Source organism: Melanostigma gelatinosum (assembly GCF_949748355.1).
Source record: "Melanostigma gelatinosum genome assembly, chromosome: 13".
Classification (NCBI taxonomy): domain Eukaryota; kingdom Metazoa; phylum Chordata; class Actinopteri; order Perciformes; family Zoarcidae; genus Melanostigma; species Melanostigma gelatinosum.
Genome location: NC_136646.1, coordinates 16,152,100 through 16,173,572, shown reverse-complemented (window position 1 = coordinate 16,173,572; position 21,473 = coordinate 16,152,100). Strand labels below are relative to the sequence as shown.

The 21,473-nt window shown below is 43.5% G+C and overlaps 1 protein-coding gene across 2 annotated transcripts in view; it reads right to left on the bottom strand.

Annotated features, from left to right (window-relative positions):
• Positions 1-1,974: 1,974 nt before the first annotated feature.
• The window catches only part of LOC306787163 (E3 ubiquitin-protein ligase rnf213-alpha-like), a 29,222-nt gene continuing 9,723 nt past the window's right edge, over positions 1,975-21,473 (bottom strand). The window contains exons 22-68 of one of the 2 annotated variants that reach the window (XM_079282230.1): positions 21,251-21,410; positions 20,955-21,172; positions 20,515-20,652; positions 20,254-20,418; positions 18,401-19,664; positions 18,110-18,291; positions 17,849-18,004; positions 14,163-17,762; positions 13,946-14,070; positions 13,734-13,850; positions 13,525-13,649; positions 13,319-13,441; positions 13,167-13,228; positions 12,841-12,994; positions 12,623-12,764; positions 12,341-12,532; positions 12,097-12,227; positions 11,854-12,011; positions 11,548-11,745; positions 11,177-11,364; positions 10,949-11,069; positions 10,720-10,820; positions 10,438-10,620; positions 10,075-10,241; positions 9,882-9,984; positions 9,667-9,781; positions 9,303-9,510; positions 8,993-9,189; positions 8,759-8,881; positions 8,551-8,661; positions 8,022-8,264; positions 7,859-7,934; positions 7,731-7,765; positions 7,519-7,619; positions 7,281-7,437; positions 6,913-7,087; positions 6,624-6,718; positions 6,244-6,495; positions 5,329-5,461; positions 4,878-4,961; positions 4,613-4,793; positions 4,150-4,351; positions 3,982-4,059; positions 3,662-3,859; positions 3,345-3,434; positions 3,004-3,182; positions 1,975-2,788 (exon numbers count right to left, since the gene is read on the bottom strand). In XM_079282230.1, coding sequence (XP_079138356.1) covers positions 2,632-2,788; positions 3,004-3,182; positions 3,345-3,434; positions 3,662-3,859; positions 3,982-4,059; positions 4,150-4,351; positions 4,613-4,793; positions 4,878-4,961; positions 5,329-5,461; positions 6,244-6,495; positions 6,624-6,718; positions 6,913-7,087; positions 7,281-7,437; positions 7,519-7,619; positions 7,731-7,765; positions 7,859-7,934; positions 8,022-8,264; positions 8,551-8,661; positions 8,759-8,881; positions 8,993-9,189; positions 9,303-9,510; positions 9,667-9,781; positions 9,882-9,984; positions 10,075-10,241; positions 10,438-10,620; positions 10,720-10,820; positions 10,949-11,069; positions 11,177-11,364; positions 11,548-11,745; positions 11,854-12,011; positions 12,097-12,227; positions 12,341-12,532; positions 12,623-12,764; positions 12,841-12,994; positions 13,167-13,228; positions 13,319-13,441; positions 13,525-13,649; positions 13,734-13,850; positions 13,946-14,070; positions 14,163-17,762; positions 17,849-18,004; positions 18,110-18,291; positions 18,401-19,664; positions 20,254-20,418; positions 20,515-20,652; positions 20,955-21,172; positions 21,251-21,410 — 11,463 coding nt within the window. In that variant the 3' untranslated portion in view covers positions 1,975-2,631. Of the gene's footprint in view, positions 2,789-3,003; positions 3,183-3,344; positions 3,435-3,661; positions 3,860-3,981; positions 4,060-4,149; positions 4,352-4,612; positions 4,794-4,877; positions 4,962-5,328; positions 5,462-6,243; positions 6,496-6,623; positions 6,719-6,912; positions 7,088-7,280; positions 7,438-7,518; positions 7,620-7,730; positions 7,766-7,858; positions 7,935-8,021; positions 8,265-8,550; positions 8,662-8,758; positions 8,882-8,992; positions 9,190-9,302; positions 9,511-9,666; positions 9,782-9,881; positions 9,985-10,074; positions 10,242-10,437; positions 10,621-10,719; positions 10,821-10,948; positions 11,070-11,176; positions 11,365-11,547; positions 11,746-11,853; positions 12,012-12,096; positions 12,228-12,340; positions 12,533-12,622; positions 12,765-12,840; positions 12,995-13,166; positions 13,229-13,318; positions 13,442-13,524; positions 13,650-13,733; positions 13,851-13,945; positions 14,071-14,162; positions 17,763-17,848; positions 18,005-18,109; positions 18,292-18,400; positions 19,665-20,253; positions 20,419-20,514; positions 20,653-20,954; positions 21,173-21,250; positions 21,411-21,473 lie in introns of those variants that run through there. The other variant, XM_079282231.1, reaches the window with a different exon arrangement.

Here is a 21,473-nt window from a genome sequence, read left to right as displayed (position 1 = left end):
CAGTTTAATATAAAACACAATTGTATACATATAGTCGGGGGTACCTGCTCCATCTCTCCATCAGTTTGGGGGTCCTTGGCCTGAAAAACGTTGACGGCCCCTGCTTGAGACAACATCAAAAACATATTTAAGTTGTGGGCTGAAAGGATTGTGGTTTTATGAAAAGCATTATAAAAATGGGTTCTAGAGTTGAACCGAGCATGTACTCAACTGAGTTTGTTTTAAATATGGTTTAAAACAAAACCAGATAATTTAAATAGAGCTGGGGTCGCATTTCCCACACTCTAAAATACTGGTTTTGAGTTATTCTCATTGCTCATTTAATCAAAGTTTAAAAGAAGGCACAACTCCGGCTGAAGTCTTGAATCCCTGACCCAGCAGAGCTACTTTGTGGAGACAAAAATGCCCATAATTCAGCCAGGGCAGTCAAATCCTCCAACATACTGTAGCTGCAAACCAAAAGAGGTAATGTCTGCACGTCATTCTCCCGCTTTGTTCAAACCCTCATATGCTTGTGACCTGATCCCAACTGTCCATCAACCATGAATATCATTAAATGTGAGCCACGATGCACAGTAATTTCCCCCCCCAATTCCTCCTCATCAAGAAACAAAGACAAAAAAACAAAAACAAACAGAGCAGAGAAAATAATTTGGCCTCTTTGTTGTCCTTCCCTTTGTACTGTTGGCATGGTGGCTTTGAAGCCTACAGAAGTGGAAGTGAAAGCGATTGAACTTGCTCAGTGAGGCTTGTTCTACAGGACCGAGTTGCGCAAATCACGCCTCGTGACCCATTTGTGGGTGTGTGTTTATTAACCTCGTGTACTGTACTTCCACATTTCGGGTTTGCTCATGAGCAGTGAGGACATGGCTATCTGGCTGTGTCTGTCAACACAACTATTTTTCATCATGTTTTATAGATTGCTTGCGTGATCGATGCATTATCTTTCCACGGAGTAAAGTAAAACAAAAATGAAGTGGTATTTGGGGGGAAATCTGGGGAACCCGACAGTCTTCGACTCCTCTTATGGATATCATACCGGCTGCAGACTCCTAGAGGGTGGTCGCTGGCATGGTTTACTTTCACAGGCTCATGCTTCCATTTGTCATTGTTATGCTAAACACTGCTTTGGTACAGAGGAAATTGAATTAAGGAGCCGTCCAGCAGCGGTCTTGTTCTTATCATTTCCATCAGCCTGATCAGAAACACATTGAGCTCCCACCGACAGAGGGTCAGAAAGTCACATCACCTTAGGCCGGCAGCCATTTCCTGAGCACTCCATCACAGATAGCCTCTTCTGGTCTTTGGCAGTGATGTAACATGTAAATAAGGAGCATTTTACTTGTGACCTATAGCAGTAATGCCGTTGAGAATCTACTGTAAAACACTCTTCACAACTGCAGACACATAGAAGGGACCAGCAACAGAAATGTCAGCGTAACGCAACACCAAAATGAACTCTTTGGGTAAAGATAAGTGAGAAAATGTGTTTTGTTTTTGTTATTTGGGCAGCAGTCTTTAAACTGAAGACAACGTTACACGACAAACAAAAGACACAAAGGAATCTGCTTTTGTCCATAAATGTCAGTCTCACAGGAGGTGAATCTAAGCACGACATCCACATTTCTTGACTGTTCTTGTTGCCAAACCCCTGCTGAGTAAAATATTGTACTGTCATAGTATGAGTACAGCATTAAAGACAATTCAGAGCCGACTGAGGAAATTACCCAGTTTGCCTACAACGGCAGATGGAAACATTTTTACTGCTGTTACATGTTGACAAATAGAGTTATGGAAATATTAGTCAGTGTTTAGCAAAGAAGGGGAGGGAGCAGCAATGAGTCACATCAGCATGAAGTGAAGAAGATGCCACATTAGAAATGTATTGTTATGTGAAACACACACACACACACACACACACACACAAGCACACAAAAGGTGAGATGGATGCTTTATTCTCAGTATGTATTGCCACACAAACATAAAACTAACTCGGCAATATTGTATTCTGTAAATGTGCTGAACATTAAATGACAAGTTAAAGAAAAATAAATGAAAAGTCAAAACTTTAGGAAATGTTTTTTTTAATAGTAGTTTGTGTAGATTTTTTTAAGACAGGGAATTTAAAAAAGTGGAAGAAAGGCAAGTGCAGCTTTAACATACATAAGACATATAACATGATACACAAAAGGAATGGAAATGACAAGTGGCTTTGAGGAAAGTGACTTGGGTCCGTGTGATTATTCCACATATTATACCTGAGTAGCATTCAGATTGTCTTTTCTGCCTTTTTTTCAGGACAGACAAAAATTCACATTACAAGAAAAGTGCGAGACAGAAGACCTTCAACTGTATGGAAACGCTCGATACGTTGATGCTCTGGAAAATGGAAAATGAAACAAAAAACAGACGAGATAATGCAAAAAGTTCAACTCTTCATACGGGTGGGTTGTAAATATGAACTGCCCACTGTCTTTTGTGGCACTATGAAGCTCAACATTATTGCTCCTAAAATAGGCACATCTCCTCAGCATAAATGATTCACCATGACTTCACAACGTCATCGGAGGGACTTAATGATGTAAAGTTTAAGACGGTAGAGGAAAAAACAACAACCCGCTCCTTAAGTCTTCATTGTCTCTGTCCTCGCTCCTGCTTGAAGGCCATAATGAACTTCCAGGCTTCGACATACTGGGAGAGGCAGATCTCCGCTGGGAAGAGCTCCTCCACATCAGGGGGGGCGTCCAGGTCTTTGCGCTCCATGTAAGACACCAGTGTGACTTTCAGGCTTTGAAGAGACAAAACGTACACTTTATACATGTGATCACATTAAAAACACACAATATCTACTTTGTTTCAACTAAGAGTGAAAACACAGCACACAACAGGGTTTTTCTTCCATTTTTAATGATCTAGCCTTAATTTCAGACACGTTTTTAAGAACTTATAGACATGTGCAATGGTTAGCAAATTATAAATAAACACTGAACATTTTTGCTTTACCTCCAGTCAGGCCTGTAGGTGTCGGGTGCATTGGGCTTTTTAAGGACCAGCAACAGGAACTCGTGCATCTCCAGCAGGAAATTGTCAGCGCTGCTCTTGGAAAAGAAGCCAGTCAGCAGCCGGTGCTCGTCCTCACTCAGGGCCTGTTTGTATGTCTCTGACACTTCCACAAAGGGATCCTGGAGAACACAGAGCATGCATGGATTGGGCAAAACAAAGTATAATGCTGCACTTTTATACACAAGTATTGATGAAGTAAAATGTGACAGATCACTAAAACTGCTACTACGAATAATAATAAATCGCAGTTACACCTCCGTATCTGTGTACTGATGCCTTACCCTCTTGAGCCGCAGCATATGTTCTGATTTGAGTGAGGCCAGCAGCTGCCACAGAGCCACGCAATGCTTAAGACAGCACATGCTCAGGGCCTGTGAGCAAAACGGGGAGAATATTAAGTTTTATCTCACACCTATCACCTAAATAAAAGAGCCGCACCAATTCAAGCCATGTTTGTAAAAGTATAGTATGAGAGCACAGAACAAATGTTGCTCTTTGGTGTCGACTTGGCAAATTGTGTAAAAAAAGTAACAAAATTGACAGTGGAAGTGGGAGACCGACAACAGGGTAAAATAATCGGAGTCTCAGATAGGCCGACCTTGAGGATATGCGCAGCCATCTGGTTTCCCATCTGCAGCACCTCCTCCAGGTAGCAGGACAGCTGCATGTGAGGCTCTCCCCCGGTCATGGCGAGAAAACCAAGGGCCACTTCCAGCGTGGACAAGGCCTCGCACACCTCGCTGTAGGAGTGCAGCTCCCCCGCCACGGCGAACAGGGTGAGAGTCTGAAGAGGCTCCTGTTGGCACACAGACACCATCATCATCATCTGGTATGAGGGGCTTTCTACAGCAACATGTTTAGTATGCTATGTGATGAATGAAAGGTAGTTCCAGGACTGTAGTGTTTGTCAAAACCTACTTGCTGGACTTTTGTTTTTACATCCTTCAGGATAATCTCATAGTTGCGGTCATGTCTGTTGACTAGTGTCGGGATGCCCTGTGGAAAGGGGACAGAGGAATATGGTGCTTTAGCAATTTTCCAAACAAAAGAGAAGTAATTTCTGTGCTTTGCTTTTAACTTGCTTACATTGAGAGTGATGAGAGGTTTGCCCTGTAGGAAGCGGGAGACGATCTGTTGCTGGATCTTGGGCAAGTCGTACTCGTGAAGAGTCTCCTGGCCTCTCTCAATGCTGTACTGGGTGTTGGACAGAACCAGGGGCATCAGGTCCCTCTCCAGCTCATACCGAATCACATGCAGGTCAGTCAGATCTGCAGGGCTCACTTTGTAGCTGGGGGAGGGATAAACAAACCAGTCGGCCAGTGTCAGTATGTATTGTGGGAATGTATCTGCAAACATGCTTTTTTTTTCTGCTTTCAACTATTTCTGTCTTTGACTCGAAATCTATCTTTCTATCCTTTAACAATCTCTCAGTAAAAGCAATACAACGATGTAGTATGTGTATATATATATGTGGGACAGAAGTTTACACAATGTGCTCTTACAGCCAAACTTATGCAAGTGAGGATAAACGTGGCATGAGCGCCCCCACCTGGTCTCCTCTCCAGTGTGCTTATCCACACAGTACACCAAGTCATTGTGCAGGGCGATGAGGTAGCTGACAAGGGCCGTAGAGCACAGGCCGGGGCCTTGTCGCCGTGGTAACAGCACCTTGAAGTCACTGTTGTGGTCCAGGTCCTTTTGGCAGAACTCAGCTGGGATCTTGATTTCACCTGAAGGACATAACATTTCAATTCAAGTCGGATCAAGACGTTGCACGGGCCAGTGTTGGTGTAACAAAGTGTGTTTGTATTTACCGTTAGTGGCCAAAGACACTCTGAGCTGATTCCATGTTGTCAGGAAGATTTGGATGTATTTATCATACCAGGCTTTCAGCGAAACTGTACACACGACAGAAACAAAAAAAAAAAAAATCATCCCAAACTAGAGCCACAGCTTGCAGCACATTGGTTGGACTGACGTGTGGAAGAGATTCAGCTCTTTTAAGAATAATCAATCATTGTCTCCTTTCAGGTTAAAACAACTCATTCCTTGGCAGGCGGGCTTTTAAACTGTACGTCACCTGCTACTCAGCTACTTTACTGTGACATTTCCGAGAAAGAGGTAATTAGGAATTGTGTGGAACTTTTTTTTTTAATCTCTCGTGTAGAGTGAGTCACACAATTACCAAAAAAAAAAAAAAAAAAAAAAAAAAAAAAAAAAAGAAACAGTTGGGAACCACCGGCGTAGGAAGTTAAGATTCTGTACCTGCTTTCTGACCGTGGAGGAATTCGGCAATGGTGCCACAATTCAGCTCAGTGATGTTTTGAAACTTCTTCACCAGATCTCTCTGGAGTGTGAGGATATCAGGAAGGTGCTTCACCGCTCGAAACTCTGCTTCCTGAAATTAAAAAGCGTGGTGTGTTCACATAATCGCTTGTTAAATGCTCTTCATGACCTGGTAAAGCAGGTGAAACTTAAAGATCATTTTAGAAAATGTGTTGTGTAAGTAAGCATAAAAAACACAATGTGACCCTAGGGTCAATAAATTACATACACAGAGAAAAAGAAAAAAGAAAAGAAAAAAGAAAAGAAAAATGTAAAACATATTTTAAGAGCAGGTCTAGGACATGGGTTTTTAGGGAGTTATTATTACATTGGTTAAAATACTTTCCATAACTAAATCCGGGGCAAATTACAGCTTGCTAATCACTCGCTGCACGTGCAGCTTAAATGCTGGAAGCATACGGTAATAACTGAAGGTGACTCAGAAGCATTTTTGATCAAATCAGAGCTTCTAGCATCTGGATCTTGGCTGTAAGTTTAGTACTCTGTCAGTAGATGAATCAAACTTAAACTGCGAAAGTGAGGGGGACGACAGGACCTCCAGTGGAAACTACACCCTCGGCTAGATCACTCTCCTAAAACCATTATGCACTTACATTTCTTTGAAATGAAGACTTTATGTCTCCTTTTTTTAAATGGCACTGCAATCGACCGACATTCTGACCTGAGCTTAAGGGAATTGCAACATTTTAAGTCACAAGGAACTCCGTGTACACATGGGCCGCTATGACGCGCTGTTCTAGGAGTAACTTCTCCAAAACCTGCTATAAGTAGGACACAGGATTCTTTCGCTGGCTTTCAAAAGTGGACCGCCATGTTTGGTGACTGGTTTCTTACCCTATGCAGGAATCTCCAGAGCACCGGCACGGTTTCTTTGCCATCATTCTGCTCGACAATGTGGGTGAGGCTCAGCAGAGACACTTTCTCCCTGCAGCTCCACACGGCAGACCTGTGGATCAGAGAACTTTGGGGAAGAGAGGCCAAGAAAAGACGAGGATCGCCAAACATGAGCTTCATGATTGGGTTGGCTGAGATGCGAGAGTCCGCCCGGATGAATGCGTTCACTTCCTTCAGCTGTCTATCCAAGTGCTGTGCAGGAGACAAATGACAGAGGAGGATGTGTTACATGCACATATTCTACCAAAATGTTCTGCTGGAATTAAATGATGTGGTCTATTTGTTCCCTTTTAGAACAAATTGTCAAAAAGTATTTCTACCTTCAGCTGAGGTGCGATGATGGCGTTGCTCACTTCCATCTCCCATCCATTTCTAGCCTCTTTGGTGGAGAGCACATTGTCATAAGGAACGGGCCCTGAAAGCAAAGACCAGCTGTGCTTAATGGTAGAAGCTAATCCAGTGAATCTAGAGCTCCATTTTAGGAAGGACAAATTGTAACGTAGACAAGTATGTCTCCAAGGCATTAGAACTTTATTTTTGCTGTCATTATGCTACTCAAAGGTTTGGCACAGCACATAGTAGTTTTACAGAAGGTTTGTTGCTCCTTACATGTTGGAGGCTGTTTGGGTTCCTGGAGGCTGCTGATGAGCAGGTGAACGGCGCCGACTGTGTCGTCCGTCCCCTTACCCAGAGACCTGACCAGATGTTTCATGTCCTCTTGCAGGTGAGCAAGTAGAAAAGCAGCTGGGTCAGGGACTGGAGGCTTGACGATGGCAGAGATAGACTAGAAACACAAATAAAGTAGATGACTGACCAGACTCCCCCATATTAAACACAAACAGTATCAAGTTATAACACTAGAAAGATGGGGTTTGTATTATTTTGTGAGCATTTTTTTTTAGCTGCACCTAAACACTCAAGAATGTATTGCATGGAGAAAGGACCTCCATTGGAACTGTACTCTTTATTCAAGCTACCTGTGGGTGACTGCAGGCACCCAACAGCATGGCCATGTGGGTGAGCATGCGGACCATGGTGAAGGGAACAAGGGAGATGCTCTTTGTGTCCAGCATGTCTGGATTGTCCCTGCGACTGGGGTCGCCGAGGACGTGGCCTGTCTGAGTGCGGTCTCCCCTGTGACGAGACAATTAATACATCAATACTAATTTTTCAATTTTTTTTTTTCTCTCCCAAATGAAGTCAAAGCCTCCTTACTGCAGCTGAACAGCTTGAAATCCCTTCACAGGCAAGTGGTTCACTCCTCCAATTTCAACACCACAGTCCAAACAAAAACTTGTTTCCATGGGCTGGCCGCACTAGGAAAGAAATAGGGAGCAAGAAAATGAATTCTTCAAAGTATGAAAAGAATGCTACAAAAAAAGAGACTCATTACAAACTCACTATGAGTCAGACTGAACAGTACATACCTCTCCAATGGTGCAGGGGTGACCATTCGGACAATCTATGGGAAGAGTAAATAAAGAATGACTTATATATAATTTTGTATAATATTTGAAATTTGAGAGTACATTTTTCTCTTCGTCGGTTTACTTACAGTACCAGTGCACCGGTCCCATAGCTTGATGAGCCACTACCAACATGTCCTCCGGCATGGTGGGCAAGAAGGCTGCCTGTGCAAACAGATAAAAACATTCAATTTACTTCAAAGAAGAGGAGGCCAAGTTGCCGTCACTGAAAGCAGCTGACAAGATACATACCTGCATGTTGTCAGGTTTCATTGCCAGCTGCTGCAGGGGAGCCAAGATCCCCTGGTTCCCGCAGAGCAAGACAGCAGCCAGGTGGACGGTTAAGTCCACCAGCACAGATTGGGCACCAGAGGCCCCGGGACAAACAACCAGCGACCTGAGTTGGTTGGTCACCAAAGCCGTCGCAAAGGCCTTCATCTGTGGGCTGGCAAGGAATTTGGAGTTCTGGATGTAGGTCGTCAAGGCTTCTAATTGCTGTAGATACAAAGATACATATACATATGGGTATGTAGTTTACTAACACAGACAGAAAAATGCCCGGTAAAGAACCGCATGTTTATGATTGGTTCCCATTCCACAATTGAAAGCAAAAAACAGTTTAAAATAAATATGTCTGAAAAGCACATCTGGTGGGCTTAATAGTGATGTTTACTCGATATGGACTGACAAGTTTCAGAACAGTTTCTTATTGGTCATTCGGAAAAATGGGTGTAAACAAATATATCAGATCAGCTCATAAGGTCCAAATGTAAGGATCTACCTCAGGCTTGGGATGGAAGAGAGCATTGGCTTCTCTGTAGAGAGTAGTGACTTCTCTGTACAGTGCCAACAGAAGATAGACTGCTGCACGCTGTGGTAAGCATCTGCACCCCTACAAAGGAAGAGAGCAACAAGACACCCACGTAAACATACATTCAGAAGTCCTGAGCCGATGCTCAGTTACCAAAAAGAAAGTAGCGCAACGTTACCTCACAAGTCTCGTCCAGTCCGTTCACTTTTCCCTCCATAACTGCTTTTGCAACAGCATTTCGGATGGTCTTGTAGTCTTCCCCACACACAAGGTACTGGTCTGTTGGAGTGGCTTCCTCACTCTGGGTGGAATGAAAATTGAACCACACGGTTTCGTTATCGCTGGCATTACATTTTTTATTACAACCTGGCCTTTAGTTGGGCACTGAAAATCACAATGTGGGTAATCAAACCTTTTGCAGCACTTCTTCAGGGAAGAGCCAGCACATGTCGCCCACTTTGAGGAGTTTCAGGACAAACTCCACTCCATGTTGGCTGCAGATCTTCCGGATCAAGTAGACACGATACCAGTCATTTCCACTGCGCCTACACAAGTTCACCGCACTGGTCAGGAAGGCTTCGGTTCCACTTTGACCAGTCTCTTGAGACTCTGCCGTGATTGAAAAGAGAAGGAAGAATAGCATTTTGGGATTATAAAACACACACCGATCACAAACGTATATATTTTTCAGTAACTGGTACAGTATGAGTAGAGTTACACACCTGTGGCTCTGAGTTTTTCTGTGATGAAGCTTGCAGCCAAATCCAGGTCCATGCGCACTCTGGCAACCTGCTGCAGATACTCCACAGTGGCTGTTTCAGCAGACTGACCATGTGATTGCAGGTAGTCTGTCAGGAAGGCACTTTCATCCTGCAGACACACCCGTTGGTCTGCAATGGACCTGAACTGCAACCTTTCGAACATGGAGTCCTGGAGAAATGAATGAATATTCTATAAAAGTTGTATCACAAGATACTACAATCCACATGTGCGATTAGCAGATTTGCATTTCATTTATCTTAACAAGTGCTGCTGAACAAAGGAGCTTATTTCCAAATATACAGCTGAGTCAGACTTCAAATGTACCTCCAGGCAGTTGATGTACAACAAGTAGAGTTCAGTTTTGTCCGTCTCTTCCAAGATGTGGCTCTTCTCAACTGCCACCAGATGCTGCTGTAGGTAATTTTTTACTTCATCGAAGCTTCAGAAACAGTACAATTCATACAAAAATTAGAAACCCAGCAAAAAAAAAAAAAGTTCAAATCGCACATTAGTAGGTTTTATCCAACGTGCAACCTCACCTGTACTTCAGCAGGAGTTTGAGAACGACTGACCGGACCACTGGATTTTTATCCACCGAGTCATCAAACGGGGAGAGCACCTTTGTCAGAATTTTTCGATTAACTGAAAAAAAAAAGAAAGGATATTAAGAGCCGCCAACATATGTATAACTAGAGACAAGGTTGTGTGAGCATGGTTAGAGCCGTGTCCCACCTCTGAGAATGGAAACCGTGTTGGCCTCCACCATGAGAAAGGACAGCAGATGGAGAATGACAGCTGAACAAGGGGGAGAATTGTCCTTGAAGCACACAGTGGACACCAGGTCAATGAAGAAAGCGTTGCACTGCTTCCTGAACTGAGCATGTTGGTTGATGAGAATCCTACAGAAAACGAGAGACACAAAAAGCTTTTTGTCAGAACTCAGTACATGCCAGACTCAGAGCATGACGTCACCTGGATCCTTTGAAGGAACTAGGATACATCAAAGGATTTTATGTGTGTGGAAAAAAGCACATCATATCAGGAACAAAAACGTAAATCAGTTTCCGTTGTTCGAATCCACATGCAGCTACCAACCTTATGGTATCTGAAGGGACCATGGGGAGGTCTTCGGTAACTTGCTGCATGCAGAGGGGACAGTACATCTGACCAGGGATCAACCACTGTTTGATACAGGCTACACAGTAGATGTGTTCACATGGAAGGCAGAGCGGATCTTGGGGGTCTCCCATACACACTGGGCACAGCGTAAGACCGAACCTGGAAAAAAAACACAAATAGGTGAAGACGCAGGGTGGAGGCAAAGTACAGCAGGGGAGATTCTGATGACATGCGAACAATAGAAACCTGAATTTCTACCTGAAGATGCACTCGATGGCTCCATCTTTGCAGGTTTTGAGCAAACCAATTACTGCCTCAAATGACTGCTGAGTTTTGAGGTCTGAATTATTTTCCAGTATCTATGAGCGAGTGGATGTAGTACATGTTATTTATGGCAGAGGAATTATTGTGGTTATTGTTGATGCAGTTTTATGGTGATTGGCTGAATTCACAACATTTCTGGTTAGTACAAAGAACCGAGACCAACCTGGCAAAGCTGTTTCGTGTGCTCCAAAACTAAAGGTGTCAGCTTCTTCTCCACCTGCTCGATGCCCAACAACATGTGTTCCACAAACAGAGAGAGAGAGAATATCCGATTCCATCCAGCTCTACGAACAGAGAAACACAAACAATTAACCATCCACCTCAATGTAATCTACAGCAGTATCTACTGCCACTTGGACCCTTTGAATATATTTAGTTAAGCTCGACTTACTGGACTCTGCGGACGATCACCTTGCTCCTCTCTCCATAGCGTCTCACGCTGTCCTCTGAGCAGATCAACTCAATGGGAACCTGGAGTTTTTTCACCTGTCTGAGCCAGGCTTGTCTTTGGGCATCTGTGTCCAAGTGTCTAGGCTCCAGGTACTCCACACATGCCAAAGCAGCATACACATCGAGTACCTTGGAAACAGGGGGGGGGGAATATTATCACTACACATAACACTAAAAAGGTGACGTAAATAACATTGAAGTACCAGCCATAATTCAATCTTAAAGCCAAAATCATGCATCCAAATTCAAAAACCTTAAAGTGGAAAATGAAAAGTATTATTGAAAAGACTTAATTAGTCTTAAGCAGCTCACCAGTTCAAACCTGTCTCTAGGTTGTTCGAGGTGCTGGGTCACCTGGGGCTGAATGCAGATCATTCTGGAGAGGTTCTGCAGCCGGTTCTTGAACTCGTGATAAGCAGCATGGACCCATGGAAGAGACATTGCTGTATCCGTGGCATTGAGCTGCAATCGCAGCTCATTGACGCAACAGTTCAGGGCACCACGCAGGAGCTAGAAAAGCAAATAATGTGCATTAGTATATACAGTACATGCACACACACACCATCGAGGAGATGGTGCCGGACAATTGAATGGCTTCAAGTATTACAGAAAAACAACCTGCAGATCTTCCTGACAAGTCACGTTCATTGTCATGGCAATGAAATCCTGAAGGTAGCGTTGGAAAAACTCGGCCTGCATCTCTCGGTCTGCTTTCACGATGTATCGTCCCAGTGGTGTCTTCCAAAATAACTCATCAAACTCTCGGTGAGTGTGGCCTAACAGACATACACATTTAATTTACACAACAACATCATGGTGGTCACATGCTATTTACCGAGAGTACCTGATAACAGGCCATACCTTCATGTTGGAATGCATGAACCCAGAGTTCCTCCAGGTAGTCCTTGATCCTCCAGCTGAAGGGCATGCTGCAGCTCACCTTCCTGTCTTGAGAAATGTAGTTCTGTACAAGGATTGTTCTCGTCTCAGAGCTGTGAAAAGAGAAAATATATATTTTTTTTAAATATGCATGTAACAGTATGTCAACTCTTAGCAATAGGAATTTGGTATCCTTTATGCAAAGTGTAACATCGCCACCACTTACTTGTGGTCCAGTGTTAGGTGTGGGATTTCCAGCAGTTTATCATTGCCAAAGATATCCAACCACAGCCTCTTGACAAATTCCCCACAGTTTCCATCGAGCAGGATGTCCAAGTTTTGGTCGCGGTCAATGACTGAAAGCAGTTGCGCCAAGAGGGGGACGACCACAGCCCGAACACGCTTCCATAAGGTGTGCCTGCCATGATCCCCAAAAAGTTAGCAAAGCTGCTAAAATATATATATATGCAAACACAGACATGTTGTTCTCTGTGGCAGACGCACTCACCTGAAGGTGCCTCCTTCTTGCAAGGCATCAATGTTTGAGGCCTCCTTAATGACCCAGTTGCTTTTTATGGATGAGAAGGTGTTGCCGTCACGAGTCACCAGCAATGAATGAAGATGCCTCTTCACAATTTGCAGAAATTCAGCTGACAAGAGTAAGATAACATGATGAGCACTGCAACTGCTGATACAAAACCACCGGAAAAACGTTGTTGATTGTACCTTTGACTTCGTCACCGTCACTGAGGAGTGTCAGCAGGATCTCAACTCTCTGAGTACTGCGAAGGCCACTTTCCACCTGGTCCCTCAGCATGCCTACTGCACTCTGCACACAGCTCCGCACCAGCGCTGTAGTGTCCACAACGTTATAGCAGCCCTGCAGCAGGAGGATACGCTGGTTTAAGACTCGAGTCACTTGTGTGTGTGTGGGGAGAGCCCTTTTTTTCTAAAATTGATGCTAAAATGTTCAATGTTTTATGTGTAGATTTTCAATTTCAGGCAATTTAAGGCAGTAGCAAATGTTTGATATATTTGTTATCTGTACTCACATTTTCCTTTGGCTCTGCTTCCTCCTGATCATTCTCAGTATATATGTCCTCGAGCTCCATGGCTGTAGACAACATTTTCGTAATTTAATGTCTTAAAAAAATGTAAGTTGAGGAAATCATAATTTGCTGTCAATTATTCAGCCATCACTTACCTTCAGGCTCACTCATCTTTGTTTCAAACATTTGACTGATTGTCATGTTCTGCAAGACTTTGATGTCTGAAACAATGTCTTTTGACCGTCTGAGGTCATCGATGTGAACTGATCTCCAGTGGCCTGTAAACATTAACATTCCTCAGATTATTCTTCAAACAATGTGATAAAACAAGTTAAAAAAACACTAGCTGTGGTAGCCTTACCTCCATGAAAGCCGACGTAGGAGGTCCCTCCTTCCACTCTTGGCAGTCTGGTGATAAAGTAGACAAACACCCTGCTTCCCGTGCTCTCCTGAGCTATCTTGTTGATCTCATTTATGGATGAATACCTAAAAGTGGACAGTAAAAAACTCAATATGGCAAAACCACACAGTGGAGGTGCATACCCAACAGAGAGGACACTTTAGACCTACTTTGCAGATGCAATGAGATTGGAACTGTGAGAGGCTTCATCAAAATCACACTGAATGAGGAGGATCTTGTTGCAGGGTCCGGTTTTACTTCTTCCATTTTCAGCAGTGAGGAAGTTCCTACAAGAAAACATAGAATTGATCTTTATACTGAGATTATGCTTAAAGATTTAAGTGTCGCTAAGTATATTCTTGCTCATAATTATTTAACAAACCTGATCTTTTTCAGGTAGGAGTGCTCCGTGTCAAACTGCTGGAGTGAGAGAAGCTCAACACTATGCAACACTTGCTGTAGTGGTTCCAGGTCAGATGCTGTCAGAAGTCTGGAGAATGTTGTCACCTATGTTTTACAATTACAATTAACAGAGATTAATACTGAACACTTACAGCTTTGGGATATATTTGAAACTGGTATAACAGCTTTAAGGTTACCTCTGTGAAGGAGGAGTAGCAGTGGACTTCCTGCATTGTGTGAGCAAGAATGAAGTCAGCTAAACAGCTGTTATCCTGCTTTTCAAAGTAGACCTCGGCCAGATGTTCACTCTCCACTTTGGGAAGGCCTGTGCAGTCCAACCGCACAACTGAGTCTGGTGTGGCGCATCTGAGCAGTATGAGTTTAGCCTCATCCAGTATTCTCCTCTCAGGATCTGAGATCTCCGCGCTGTCCTTCTGCTTCTCGATCACTTGAAGTACCACAGACGCACATGTGTCTGAGTGGTAGCCTATGAAGACGTCTGCCGGTTGGTACTGGTAAGTCTGAGCCACTGCTGCATGTTGACTGCTGAGACACACAAAAAGTCTCAACCATTTTTCCAAATCATCCACCATCGTCTTCTGCTCAGTCTTCAGGACAGTGTGGATGTCCAGGTAGTGTTTCTCCAGCCTGTTGATGAGAGGTATTGGGAACTGTTTGTAGACCACCTCTCTTTCCTCAATGACAATTAGCCGGAAGTCTTTGTGCACCCGGCATTTCACTCGATGGGTTCCCAGTCCAAGGTCCACATATTTCTGTCCTCCCAAGCAGACATAGTATTGGTTGAGGGCATCGTAGAGACTTTCATAGAGGTTCTGCAAGTTGAGGAGCACAACTGTTTGACCTGTCTCCATGCAGATCTTTACTCTGTTGATGTTGCGGCAGATCTGTGTATACTCTTGGTCTTTCGGGAAGCTGGATCCAAAGATTATTTCTGGCTGACCACTTTCGGAAAAGAATGTTTGCTGCAGGATCTGCAGGGCTGCATAGTTTTTTGTTAGCACCAGCAGGTACCGACATTCTTCTTCTTGGCCAACTGACTGAATGTTTTCTCTCACAAACTCAATGGCACTGATGTTCTCCACGTTGGGTGCAATCTTCAGACTTTTGGTGAAGACGGTAACTGCATCCACATCATCCCTTCCACTGAAATTTCTCAACACTGCCTTCACGATTTCTTCTGCAGTGGGTTTCCTTTGCGAAGCTTTGGCCACAGCAAAAATCATCTTAATCAAGCTGTAATAGTCCCGTAGACCAAAAAAGCCTTTGCCTTCTTTGTGGCAGATTTCCAAGTAGGCTCTTGCAAAGGGTTGGAAGAAACCCCTGACCTTCTCCAAAACCATTGCATCAGAATTGCATATGCCTTGAGCACTCTTGATGAGTTCCTTCTCATCAGGGTCACCACGGGAGACAGAAATGCCTCTGTTCATCTTTGCAGGGTCTAAAGCCCAGTTGGAGATGCCAATGAATCCAACCTTTTTGTGAGGTTGTGGCTCATCATCAATGCATCCCTCTTCTAGCAGTGGATGAAGGGTTTTCAGTGGCATCTTTGGAGAGTCCTCAGCCAGCCCAATCTCATCAAGAACCACGACTGAAATGTACTCGTCCAGGTTCTTTCCTTCCTGAAAGCGTCCACATTGCTTGAATGTATTAATGATGCCTTCTGGTGTTGAGTGAGGGCTACACTGGAAGGACACCAAGTGGATTTGTTTAAGCTTTTTGTAGAGATCAGAATGAGCAGCTTGGCCCTGCATTGCATCTGCCACCAGAGTTTTGGAAAGAGATTTTGAACTTCCAGGTTTTCCAACTAAGAAGAGAGGGATTCTTAGCTCAATGCAGAGAACCATCATGAAGACATTCTCTTTGAGGGCACAGTTTCTTGCAATAGTATCCCCCATTGGGACACCGTTCAGAAGTAAATCCTGCATGAGTGAGATTTCCTGCATTACCTTTGCTGGGGTGTATTCTGTTGGTAGGCTTTTGCTGATGATCTGTCTGTATTTATCCTTTTTTTCTAGGCAGGCATGGTAGCACACTCCTATGGCCATGACTAGAGACCAAAGCACTGGGTCTCTGACGTCAGGGTGTCTGTGATGCCTCTCAGCTCTTTGATTACGCTCAAATTCTTCAAGCTCTGCAAACAACATGACGTGGTTGTTGTAGAACCAAACAAAAGACTGCATGCAGCGTTCGACATCTCTCAAGCTGACAAAGCTGCATTCATTCTTTCTTGTCCGCATGTACTTCTGTGAAGCTGAAAGGACATCTGTGATCCACTTGTTGTACCTTTGATCAATTTCTTGGTTTGTAACCACTCTTTGCACAATTTGCTGGATGTAGATTTTCTCTGCGTCATCGTTTAACTGTCCAAAGTCCCACACCAGAGGAATCATACTTGGTGGTAATGCTTGAACTCTATAGACTAACTGGCGGAGAGGGATGGACCCAAGCTTTTCATCCGTCTCTTCAGCTCCAACTCTGTACCCAAGGCCAGCAGATTCTAACCTCCGAATCATCTTATCTGTGTGCTTTCTGTAGGGGTTGCATGCTGCGATAACCCTTAACCCACAGTTGGGTGTCAAGCTTTCTCCCTTGACTGTCTTGTCACAGAGGACCTCCTTAATGCTGCTGATGGCCTCTGTAGTGTTGGCCTCATCAAAGAAGAGAACAGAGTCGAATCCATAGTCCTGCTGGTTAACAGAAGCAATGTGTTCTGCCTCTCTAACTTTGGTGTAAATCATCTCCGAAGTTGTCCCTCCATGTACCTTGACCAGTTTCATGTTCTCAGTGGCCACTCCACTCCTCCGCAACTCACAAAGGAATTTGATGAGCCTCGTCTTGCCACACCCCGTCTCTCCCATAATAATGACAGGGATGCCACACCTGAACCGCATATGGATTGCCAGCATCTTTAGTATGTTGTCAGTTGTAAGCTCATATGTTTCATCAGGATCAAGAGGCCACTGGATACCAAGAACATTGCAGATTCTCTCTATTTTTTCCCCTCTTGGAAGGTCATCAAAGTTAATGTTGAAAGGGACTCTCTGAAGCTTTAGGCCTTCATACAATGCCATTGTCATGATATTCTTTTTTATCACCCTTCCAGAGATGGGCTCAATGGCATCAACAGATTTCTGTTCATTGGGCAGAAGATGGAAACCAATGAACGTCATGGACACATGGTCCTCATTAAAGAAGATGTATGGATGTGGTTCTGTTTCCCATCTCTTTCTGATCAGAAAAGGAGCCAGGTCTTCATCTTGGACACCAGTCATGTCCATCTGCAGTCTGCCAGTACTCTGGTCCGAGATGCTGAGTGATGGAGTGGCAAAGTCCTTTGCCATCAGAATCATGAAGTCCACCACAAAGGTTTTGAATCCAGTCAGCGTATCTCCAGTGAACGTGGCATCACAAAAAACAGATGTCTCACAGTCTTTCAGTTGAAGGTTAAGGAACCATGCAAAATTTCTCAGTTCTGCCCAGGATGGGTCCATCATTCCACAGTACATGAGAAGCATCTGAAGACACTCTACATGTGACCCTTCAACATCCTGATATCTGAACACTTCAAGATCACTGTGGTTATGAAACCGTGTGAGATACTGATATGGCCGCTGAAAGGCTTCACTCCTGAATTCTTCATCATCCATCAGTGGGTCGTCAGTGCTTACAATGGTAGGATCTTCTTGCTTCCTCATCTCTAGCATGAGCACCTCTTTGGGTGATTGGCAGAAAATCTTTGGAAACGCATCCGTGAATGTGCTGTTCACAGTTTGAGCCTATGTAGGAAACATAGGGTAAGCAACAATTTCAATTAAGATGACAAATGATAAGCAATAGAGACAAAAATTGTAAAAACTCTTACCTGCCGTGAAGTATTTCTGTTTGACCTGACAGTGGGCTCCAAAATCTCTATGACATACAGCTGCTCGTCATTGCACTTCCAAGTCCTTCCCTCAGAGTCCATCAAATAGCGCAGAATCAATAGTTTAAAAAGAAACTCATCGAGACCTTTCTGCACCTTTTCAAATCACATAAAAACACAGCCCATTAACACCATATGTCATTTCCTATTACAAATGCTACATTGCAGTAAGCTAAACATTAACTTGAGACTCATTATTACCACTGATGTGATGTCCAAATGGAACATCGTAAGATCTTTCCTCTTCGGGGTGTTCAACAGAGATTGAAGGATGACATTCTCATCAACATTCGGTTCAATCAAGCGAATGCATTTCATCATGGACGGCTTTTTGGTTGAGCGCTTAAGCTTTTTATACAGCCTGTTGACGTAGAGAGATTTACCTGCAATTTGAAAAAAAAAAAGTAATAATCAAAAGTATTCATAATTGTCGAAGTGAAATATTTACCATCAAGCATTTGAAATAGCTGAGTACTGTACATATATACTAACCAACACCAGCCCTTTTGGATGAGACGACACCAACGCACAGTCGGTCTTTGAAGGCAGCTGCAGCACTGCATTGATCTTTTGGCACAACGTAGTGTTTGTGGAGGTACCGCTGGATCCTTGCCAATGGCTCCTGGGGAACCATGTGCAATCTGTGCAGGCTGAAGGCTGAAGGAAGGTAGGCATGTTCTCTTTCTGAGCTGCAGATGATAACAAGCATGTAGTCTTTCCTACTCTGCATTTTCATTCGCTGAAAAAAGTTCTCAACTTTAGAGCTCACATCATAAGTGAGCAGATCTCCATACAGCAGACAGTATATCTTCTGTCCCCCGTAGCCTGTGCTGAGACAGCGTCTGAGGAAGAGCTCCACCTGTTCATAGGGTGTTGCGGAGTTGCACAGGAGGACTTCATCATATGTGGGAAGTGTCTCGTCTGCGCTACTCATGTAAACAGAGATGCAAGATGTCAGGACCTCATCGTGCGGGCAAACAATGAGGTTTGGATTTCCAGGGGCCAGGCCTTTAGGCAGCAGCCTCCTTGTGAAACCCTGAACGTTATCGCCAGAAATGTCTTCTTCGCTCTCATCTTCTTTGTTGGCCAGTATTTCCAGCAGTTTTCCGAGACTTTTTATATCAAGAATGTGCGGAAGATAATTCTTCATGTCTTTCATGTAAGCATTCCATATCAGATCAAATTTTTGTGAACCACTTGCATGTTCCACAAGACTTAGTAGAGGATCCAACTCACTTGTGAAGTCTTGGCCTCCCAGCTCAACCATTACAAAAGTCTGGAACTCGACGTCTTCATTTTGCTCATGTGGTTTGGTGAGGATCTCATACTGGAGTGCATGCCAGACATGCCTCAAGTCTGATGCTGTGCAATTTGGCTTGACAAAGGAGAGCATCATGAGAACTTGGTCCTCAATATTGGTGACATTTTGCTGAGTCAGCTTGCTGCAGAGGTAGACAAACTGTTCGGCTGTATAGTAGTTCAGATAGTAATGCTGGGACCTCTGTTTGTCCACAAAATCCATCCAATAGTGCAGACACTTCTCCATTTTCCTGCAAAACTCAGGAAGCTGCTCCTCTATGCTGCCCTCCACAATAACAACACTGAGGACACTGCCCAGGTTGAAGTCCATCATAATGCTGGGTTCCTCACAGCCTAAACTGCAGTTGATTTGAGCTTCCCAGTGTCTGAACAGAGGGTTCCCGGCAGTGTAGAGGGCAATGAATGCTTCAGCTAGTCTTTGAACACTGGCAAAAACCTGAAAAATAAATACAAAGCTACAGTCAAATGCAACTGTGAATGCTTCTTTTATGTATTCCAAGAGGCATAGAGTGTACAGTATAGCTGTCAAACATTGAGCCAATGAGGACGATTCCATAATCATTGCATTTCATGCATTGTTAAGTACACCCATTACTGCTGATGTCAATAGATATTATTGGAATTTCATTTGCTTTTTCAATTATTGCTATGTTTTAAACAATTTGATGCCTCTGCAACAATAAGAAAACACTAGGGCTGTCATCGACCAAAGAAATTATTTCACTTGGTTGATTGCTCACACAATTTTGTGGATTGGTTGAAACAAAAGATCTGAAAAACTGAGTTTCTCCACAAAGAATCACACAAAAGCACCACTTTAAATCTGGTGATTACCAGAGATGTGCTCATAACTTCCTTAGAAATCATCATTTAGCATGAATAAAAACAGCTAATCGACAACAATCTAGTAGCAGTACTCATACAACTAATAGAAGCATTGGTAGTATTAAGAGTAGCATTTCCGATGCTATGCTAAACAAAGTGACCTGTGCTCACGACATAAAAAGGGAAACATTTCGATGTACCTCTGTAAAGTGATCGACTTCACTCTGCCCCTGATCCCCTTTCCCAGACATCAGCATGAGTTTGTTCTGCAGCTCCCGCAGCTCCTCAAGAGAATAGCAGCGCCTCTGCTGACCCTCTTCATCCTCCTCTGGAATCTGCAGCTTCAGGGCGGTGTCGAGACTCAACTGGATTGAAAAACAGAAATACACTCTCAGACCTAATTTTGAGACAACCTGTAGCATGGACGTAGGGATGTGATCATCTCTGCTTTTGTTAGTTACCTTTTTTACACCTTGTGCACTGATCAGGTAGATACCCTTGTTGTTGATGGCTGATGCTAAAGAGAGTGATGACAGCTCCACTGACCCGTGACTGTCCTTCACAGTCTTTAGCCATTCCAAATGGCGTGCACTGTCTCGCTGCAAAAGAAGATAAAATTGTTAATTGTGCTGTATGATTTTAATTGGTTATTATCATACAGTCACCTGACTGTATGACAGTAACGTTCACATGAGTGTTTGGAGCATTTATTGTTCGTATTCTCTATTATCATTGGATTTCAGAGATGTATTCCCTTCAGTAAAATCTGTACCAGCCAGTCATTAGTAAATTCTGCATGAACGACATCAAAACAATGCCAATGTCTGGAGTCTTCTCTAGTTTCAGTTCAAATTAAGTTTTAGTGTAGTTTTTTTGTAGTATTAACAAGGCGTCTGCTTACCAGTTTTTTTGGTAGGTTGCCGTCATTCTCCAAAGCTCTCCAGAGCTTCTTGAGGACCACTTTGAAGACTTGAAAACCAGAGTCTGGTTTGAGCTCATACAGCATTGAAGAGTAGCCGAGGACAGCATCATGGAAGCAAGCGACGCGATCCACGTCCATGTCATTCTCTCCCGCAGAGATCGAAGCCAGGTCAACAAACACCTTCAACTCATTGATATCTGAGAAAGAAATATCATTTTGTTGAGTAATTTCACCTGAATGAGGATTAAAGTCCAGCAGATGGTAATGACTCTTACCTTCGAGTGCATCTTTTACCCATTTTACAAAGTGTCCTCTGAGGCCCAGCTCATGTAGGCACAGTCTGCGGGACTCAGTGATGTCCACCAGGACCTTCTTTGCCTGCATCAAGTCATTGTCAATCCTATTGAGCTGCTCTGTCTGAAAGTCTGCATGACTCTGAAGGTAGAAGAAAGTCAAAATACAATAATAATTTAATATAAAAAAAACCAAAGACAATAC